Source organism: Tripterygium wilfordii, chromosome 7, assembly GCF_013401445.1.
Source record: "Tripterygium wilfordii isolate XIE 37 chromosome 7, ASM1340144v1, whole genome shotgun sequence".
NCBI classification, from domain to species: Eukaryota; Viridiplantae; Streptophyta; class Magnoliopsida; order Celastrales; family Celastraceae; genus Tripterygium; species Tripterygium wilfordii.
In genome coordinates, this window is record NC_052238.1 from 14,536,156 (window position 1) to 14,543,978 (window position 7,823).

Here is a 7,823-nt window from a genome sequence, read left to right on the forward strand (position 1 = left end):
AGATCTGTATTTCACTATATGTTGATTGTGTACAACATGCCTTTATATAGGCGTTAGAAAGGAAAAGTAAGAAAAATAATGTCAATAAAGTAAATCAAAGATGTTGTTGATATCTTTGACAAATTCAAAGATTTTGTTGATTTGTCAAAGATATCATTGATATTTTGTAGATATCTTTGACAAATTCAAAGATTTTGTTCATTTGTCAAAGATATCAAAGATTTTGTTAGAGAAGTGAAAGGATATGTTAGAGAAGTAAAAGATCTGTATTTCACTATATGTTGATTGTGTACAACATGCCTTTATATAGGCGTTAGAAAGGACAAGTAAGAAAAATAATGTCAATAAAGTAAATCAAAGATGTTGTTGATATCTTTGACAAATTCAAAGATTTTGTTTATTTGTCAAAGATATCATTGATATTTTGTAGATATCTTTGACAAATTCAAAGATTTTGTTCATTTGTCAAAGATATCAAAGATTTTGTTGATATCTTTGACATCCCCCCTCAAACTCAAGTTGGTGTAGTAGAAGTAAGCTTGAGTTTGAAAACTAAGTCTCTGAAACGACCTGGCAGGAGTGGCTTGGTGAAGAGATCAGCAGGTTGGTCAAGAGTGGATATTGTCAAAGATAAATTTCAAAGATATCAAAGATTTTGTTGATATCTTTGACAGAATTGAATAGAAAGAAACCAACAAACCGAGAAGCCAAAAAAAGGAGCAGTCCAGCGACACGCACCAAAACCCAAACACAAAAGGATGGGGATCCAGCTCTGAGAATCGAGGCTACCAAAAAGCAAGAAAAAATCCACATGGGAACCCAATAGAGCAGACAAAGGAACACCAAGACTGCACGCAGAAATCCGGAATGGGACCAAAGAGGGCAAATAGTAAGATTAACAGCAGCAAAACTCCGAGAAGGGACCCATCTCTAGAGAAGCCTTAAAAACGCAGTAAAAGGACTCCAAGAGAGGACCGAGATCTTAGCACCAAGAGCGATGGTAGAAACAGCAGGGAAAAGCAGCCAGAAACATGGACACCACCATACGGCAGCAGGAGGCCAAAGGAACGAACTGCGAGGAACCATGCTCAAACTGATGAAAAGGCAGAAGAAGCAATCGGGTCTAGCTAGGGGTCCGAGCAAAGGAGTACCCCTGGAAGAGCACGACTAACGGCGGAAGGAGCACCGCCACGGAGGACACCAAAACTCAAGAAAAGAGAAGAACATCTCAAAGGAGACCGCAACCGACTGGGGACGGACCCAAAACCAAGATCCCACCTAAGGAGTGTTGGACCAAGGCTGTAATAATATGTGCTGTATCAATGGTAGTACGTACACTACTCTGGAGTGCCTCAACAGGAGTGGCTCCGATACCATGTTAGAGAAGTGAAAGGATATGTTAGAGAAGTAAAAGATCTGTATTTCACTATATGTTGATTGTGTACAACATGCCTTTATATAGGCGTTAGAAAGGAAAAGTAAGAAAAATAATGTCAATAAAGTAAATCAAAGATGTTGTTGATATCTTTGACAAATTCAAAGATTTTGTTGATTTGTCAAAGATATCATTGATATTTTGTAGATATCTTTGACAAATTCAAAGATTTTGTTCATTTGTCAAAGATATCAAAGATTTTGTTGATATCTTTGACACTCTCCTACAGAACATCTCCCCAAATAGACGGACGAGTCTTGGCTAGAGTCTTCACCGGAGTTAAAGCAGTTGTAGTTCATTTATTACACAAGGAGGTGTGACCAAACCAGATCTAAGCAAGTAAGCATTAGACTAGACAAAAACTCCAACAAGGCTTTGCATTTCAGGTTGAGATAGGGTGGGGCTTCATGATGCCCCGAGGTTGGCGCTCTCCGGTGACAATCTTGGAAGCGGCAACGTAGGTTACTGTGAGAGAGACGAAGGGCGAAGGGCTGGTGAAGACTACAATTAGAGTTTAGGGTTTGTTTGGGTATTGTCTTAGTGGAAAGTCATGGTCCATCCACTCTGTTTCTTTTCTTTTGCAGATCTAAGGTAGTTTTTGTGCTTGTTTTGGTTTATCTTATTTCAGGGTTTGTAAGACTGGGAGGAGATGGTGACTAATGCGAGCGGCGGCTTGTTCAGATTTGATGAAGAAGATGAAAATTTTTGTTTTTTGTTTTTTAATTTTATTTAATCTTAGCCATTGATGATATCTAACGATTGAAATTATGGGGTGCAATTTGTAAAATTTGACAAAAACATAAAATGGGGTGAACTCATAATTATTATATTTTTAACTGGAGTTTATTTAGATTAAGGTGTACTCAGTAAATTATAGGGTTACAATGCAACTCAAGTTCATCAATGTTAATATTACAATTTCTATGTTACTATTTTTTTTTCTTTTTGAAAAATAAAATAATATTTTACAACAAATATAAAAGAGTTTTTTACAAATCAAAACTCATTCTCCAATAATATAGGGTGGAATGAATTTGAGATTTCACCATCCTAAACTCAACCAAACAATGTAATATCTAATCTCACTCTCATTACCATCTCAAAACATAGACCAAATGCTCCGTAAATGATACACATATAAACTATGAAGTTCTTTTACCTTTCTTTCAAAAGGTAAATCACCCCATCTGTAAAAGTTTTTACCCAGCTTCTGATGGAGCATGAAATAGTGCGCCATTACTGGTCATACCTCGAAGATGTAACTTGTTTTCGTGCAGTTACTGTCCAAATATTTTAAGAGGGACTGAATCCTCGAGCTATCTGTTGTCACAGTCTAGTTTCATGAAATCCTTTACTCCCCGCTCCTAACCAGAAGAAAGAAATTTAAACAAAAAAAAAAACCAGGAACTTTGAGATGCGACATTATACAGCATTTATAAGTATGCATATCCTCCATAACAAAATGCATATAAATCCCATCATCTTTCATTAAACCAATTATGATACTAAAAATATAGCTCTAATTGATCTGCATTCATGTTGTTGAGAGTTGTTTCTCTGCGCATCTAAGATAAGCAGTCTCAATATTTTCACAGAGAAGTCAAAGAATTCGTAATCCTCTCTTTCCGTGTTTATAACTGAGATTTTCTACTGTAGTTTTGTTAGTATACAAGAACGAGTTTGCAACAACTCTAAATGCTAATACATTCAAAAGACAACAGCTTCCCGCTAGAACTTAGTGATGGCAGCAGCCGCTTCTTTCATCTCAAGCAACGCTTCTTCGAAGCATTTCGCCAGAAATTCTGGATCAGGAATGATGTCTTTAGCTACGGAGATTTGCATGTCAGCCCTTCCTACATAGCTCACCAGGTGCATTGCTAGAGCCTGCATTTTCCAAACCAGACCATTCTTGAGTCACTAATACTCAGGAAAATGTTCGTCAACTATTAAAAAAAAAACAAGTGAGTTTTAAGAGAGAGACAGTACATGAGGCAGGCTAGAATTATTGGCTCTCAAGAAAGTCATGGGATTCCCTGCAAATGCAATCTCATCTTGTGGACCGACCACATTTGAGATCGCAAACGTAGTGTTACAAAGAATTCTGTAGTTTAACCAACAAGCCATCTGCAACATAAAACACATGAAAATAATACAGAAAGACAGTTACTAAAGAGGAAATCTTGGCAAGCTATTCCAGTTCAGGAATTGCAGTAAATCTTCACCTTTGCTCCAAACAAGGACATCACCAGGTCTCCGATTTTGTACGAGAAGTGAGCCTCAACAGATTGCTTTTTCCTATCAATCATTGATTTAGCTCTCTTCAAATATGATAACGGATCTTCACCACTTTTATGGTAATAAACTGGCAGAAGAATCATGCCGAAGTTGTTACCCCACCGTGTTCCTGAGTTGTTTTTCATCAACTCGGTTACATCCTGATCAATATATAATTAACAATTAACATCCGCTGCCACAAACTGAAATCTCAATGATCTCTCAAGCGAAGTAAGAAAAGATATGGAAGACAGGGTGAATGTAATGAGTACATAACTGACCTGTAGCCCTTGTTGATCTCTCAAATTAACCATGGCTAGACCCGTCAATCGAAGGCCCTCTTGCACAGCTAACATAACAGCAGCCAAATTAAACTCAAATGACATTTATTTATCATTGAAAAGTACAAGAAGGAGCATCTTTATGTAATCTTTACCATTTGGCGACCGATGGTCTAAGTATCTTGATAGCCCCAATGATACCACACCAAAAAGAACATCATTAATGGTCTGCATATTGCGAAACAAATCAATATAATTATATTCTGTCAGAGTATCAGCACCTGCAGGTCATAGATTGCAGAGTTCTCACGGCAAAACAGGGTGATGTTTTCTCATTTAAGTCACTTCAGCAGATTCACAATTAGTTCAGTTCATAAGCTATTCTCGACAAAAGCATGTTTCTTTAATCAATGGTAAGCTAAAAAAGAAACTTGTGGATTGCATTCTTACAGAGATGAACCGATTGATTAACGTAACTAATAAGCCATCAGTGACCTTGTGGGCTGAAGCATAATGGCTCTCTCTTCCCCGTGAATGCAATGTTCCCATTCAGATCTATATCCTAAAAATTAAAACGGAAAATTTGCAAGCTAAAATTGCTAGTTACGGGAAGGAAAACAGAGAGAAAATTACTTGATAATCCGGACTCCATTGCTTCATCACCACCACTCTAAAAATTATATCAGACGAAGTTATTACATATGACGCACACAATCACCCTTTCCTTCACAGAATCTAATGAACTTACATATGAAGAATTAAATGTAGGACAAATATCTGGAGCAATGTCAAAGAAGCAATCTTTCATTCAGCTTAAAACAATAAACACGTTGTCAAGGATTTTATAACAATGTCTACGTAAACGTGGAATTAACTAATAATGCAGCCAATAAGCTGTTAGAAGAAACAAAAATGGACTTGTATATTATATAAATCTACCAAATATTGTAGAATTTTGGAAATATTTGAATTCTAGGTCAGAGACCTCTACTTCTATTTGTTGTTGTCTTTCCCGACTCAGCTAAGAAAAAGACGAATCTGAATATAATTACCGCATCAGAAACAGCTTTTTTGACCAACTTCATATCCTCCAACAAGAACTTGGCAGTAGCCAATTTTCTCGGCCACAGCTCCACCCCAGCGCCTCCAGTGACGGCAGTTTTGTTGTCACAAACCCACAAACTTCTCAACACAAAATCTACCATAAACACCAAATTAGACCACACCATCATCAAAATCCCCCACACCACTTCTCCCCAATTCCTCCTCCTCCTCCTCCTCTCATTCCCACTTTGATTCTGCTTTGATTTCCCAGAAGGTATTCTGGGCAGCGCATCAGGATCATCTACCCTCCTACAACTCGCCAAGAACATCGACATTAACGAGATCCCGTCTCCCAGCGCGTGATGGATTCTCATAATTGAGCACCGCTGGGCTCGCAGTACGTGAATCTCCCACAGTGGTTTCTCCGTACTGAGCGGTGTACTCACAGCCAAACCTGCTAAATACTCGTTCACTGCTGCCTCTGCAGTGGAACCGTGACTGTCGGGGGTAGTGACAGGGGCGTCGAGTACGATGACGTGCCGGTCGATGTCGACCTCGGTTCTTCGCCAGTACTCGCGGCCGCTGCGGTCTCGTACTAAGAGACTACAGAACCTGGGGTGATTAATCATGATTGAGTTCTTGAGAAAGGCTTTGCTGGAGTCAATGTCGATGGGGTATTTCATGCCAATGGCGAGGTGGATTATGGTTTCCATCTCCTGCTGGAGGAAGAGTCTGCCGGCGGGAGTGAGAGGCTCGTCGGATTCAGTTGCCATTGATTGAAGGACTTTTTGCCTAAAATTGCCACAAATGAGCGGAAGACGGTAAAGAGTGTATGTTTTGTTCGTTAGGACAGAAAATGACAAAAATCGGATATGTCAAATGTCACGTGACTTCCATGGTTCCTCTTTGTTTCTGGAAGATATTGATCATGAATGTATGTATGTTTGTTATCTTTTGGGTATCTGTTCGACTGTTCTTTTGAGCAAATCAATTTCTCTATTTCTCTATTTTTTTTGGAAAGAGGTCAAGAACCTCATTTATTTGTGGATGAAAAAATTGAGACATGTCTTGTCAGTATGTCAAGTGTCACAGGAACGTATTGCAACAGCTTTCAGGAAGGGAATATCGTACTAAGAATAAAATCAGGAAGATGACCACTAACCGACACCAAAGTTTGTATATTTACCCCAAGTATAGGGTATCGGTAAGTAATAAACCGATGAGTCTGGTATCGATCCACGAGTAAGCAATGTAAATTTGGTGGTGAATGATATGTAAATGACTAGCTAACACTAATAAACGCTATGAATTTAAAATAAAAGCAAGTAAATGAAATTGACCGAATGACTCAGTAGCATAAACGATTTTGTAATCAAAGTAAATACGAATTGGATTTAAAACAATTAATTAAAAACCCTAGTCTCTAATCTGTCCCGGTGGCTACTCAGTTCTCATACTCAAGGTATCATTGCAAACACACACAACCATACACAATGCATTGTGTGATACGATCAATCATGCATATGCAAAAAAGATTGGGATATAAGACTTCAATTCATACATGTAGGCCATCGGGTTTCTTAATCTACTATGAACGCAAAGGGATAAACACCTAATATTATGGATTAATGTTCCCCCTTGGGGCTCGCTTGGCTAACACCCTAGTTTCACACTCAAATATCAATTAACCATAACTCTCTCATGCACATTCCTAAATTAACCCAAAACCCCATCATTAATACACATAATTAATAACTATGCAATGGAAAACTCGATTAATTAAGGAAATCATACAATGGGTTTAATAAGTCTCAATCGAACACATTAGATGCAATCCCTAGACTAGACAATCCAAGAATACAATCAAATATGTCATTCTCATATATCCAATCACACAACTATCACGAAATTAAAATAGATAAATCGAAGCTACGATTCTTTGAGCATACCTTGAGTAATCGAAACATTGCACCCATCGTTCGAGACTAGAAACTAGAAATCAAACCTAACCACTCATGATATTGAAGATAAACAACCAATTTTATTGATCAACACTAGTGTTTATAGCAAAATCAAGAGAGAGCTTCACAAAAACTAGAGAGAATATCCTAACCTAAGAGAGAGAATGGGATGGAGGCTACTCCCCCAAGAGGAGAGATCCCTTCAATAATGGTGTTCTTAGCCTGGATGGCAACGGGTCGGGTACCCTTCCAATTAGTGAATATCAAAACCGTTTCCATTTAAGTTACTCAATACCAAAACTGTTTAAAAACCATTTAAATTTTCAAAACCGAAACCGTTCCATAACCGTTTACCATCGGATACCCGTTTACCGTCTAACTTTTAATATTTTTACTTTTCTATAAATGTATAATTCAATTTTTTAAAAAAATAATATGACTTATCATGTTGTTATAGGTTGAATGTAATATCTATATAATTATATTATATTATTTTATTTAATATGTTTGATCATGCTAAAATTTAGCATCCTAGTAATATACCTTTATATAATTTATAATGTTATTACTATAATTTACTTTTTTAATTAAACGGTTCGGGTACCCTAAACCCAACATTAAAAACCAAACCCGATCATAAACCATAACGGGTTTGAAAATCAAAACCAAAACCGTTTCCAAACCCTATAGGATCGGTTTTCGGGTTTTAAATGGACCGGGTACCCTATGGATAATGCTAGGGTCGGTTTTTTTTGTCATCCCTAGTTCTTAGGGTTAAAACACCCTATTTGAGAATGAAAATACTTAACTATCCTTACAAGATCAATC

General features: G+C 37.5%; 1 protein-coding gene across 1 annotated transcript; it reads right to left on the reverse strand.

The window, feature by feature from the left end:
• Nucleotides 1-3,001: 3,001 nt before the first annotated feature.
• On the reverse strand, nt 3,002-5,902 carry LOC120002748 (O-acyltransferase WSD1-like). The gene is made up of 6 exons (XM_038851541.1): nt 5,043-5,902; nt 4,146-4,218; nt 3,991-4,058; nt 3,658-3,870; nt 3,422-3,559; nt 3,002-3,319 (listed from the first exon to the last, which is right to left on the reverse strand). The coding sequence occupies exons 1-6, from the start codon at nt 5,805-5,807 to the stop codon at nt 3,164-3,166; spliced, it is 1,413 nt and encodes a 470-aa protein (XP_038707469.1). The 5' UTR covers nt 5,808-5,902; the 3' UTR covers nt 3,002-3,163.
• Between the last annotated feature and the right edge of the window lie 1,921 nt (nt 5,903-7,823).

Coding starts and splice junctions, on each gene's coding strand:
- LOC120002748 (XM_038851541.1), bottom strand. CDS start 5,807: ATGGCAACTGAATCCGACGAGCCTCTCACTCCCGCCGGCAGACTCTTC. Junction 4,059..4,145: donor AGACCATCGGTCGCCAAATG/GTAAAGATTACA, acceptor CTGTTATGTTAG/CTGTGCAAGAGGGCCTTCGA. Junction 3,871..3,990: donor GAGATCAACAAGGGCTACAG/GTCAGTTATGTA, acceptor TATATTGATCAG/GATGTAACCGAGTTGATGAA.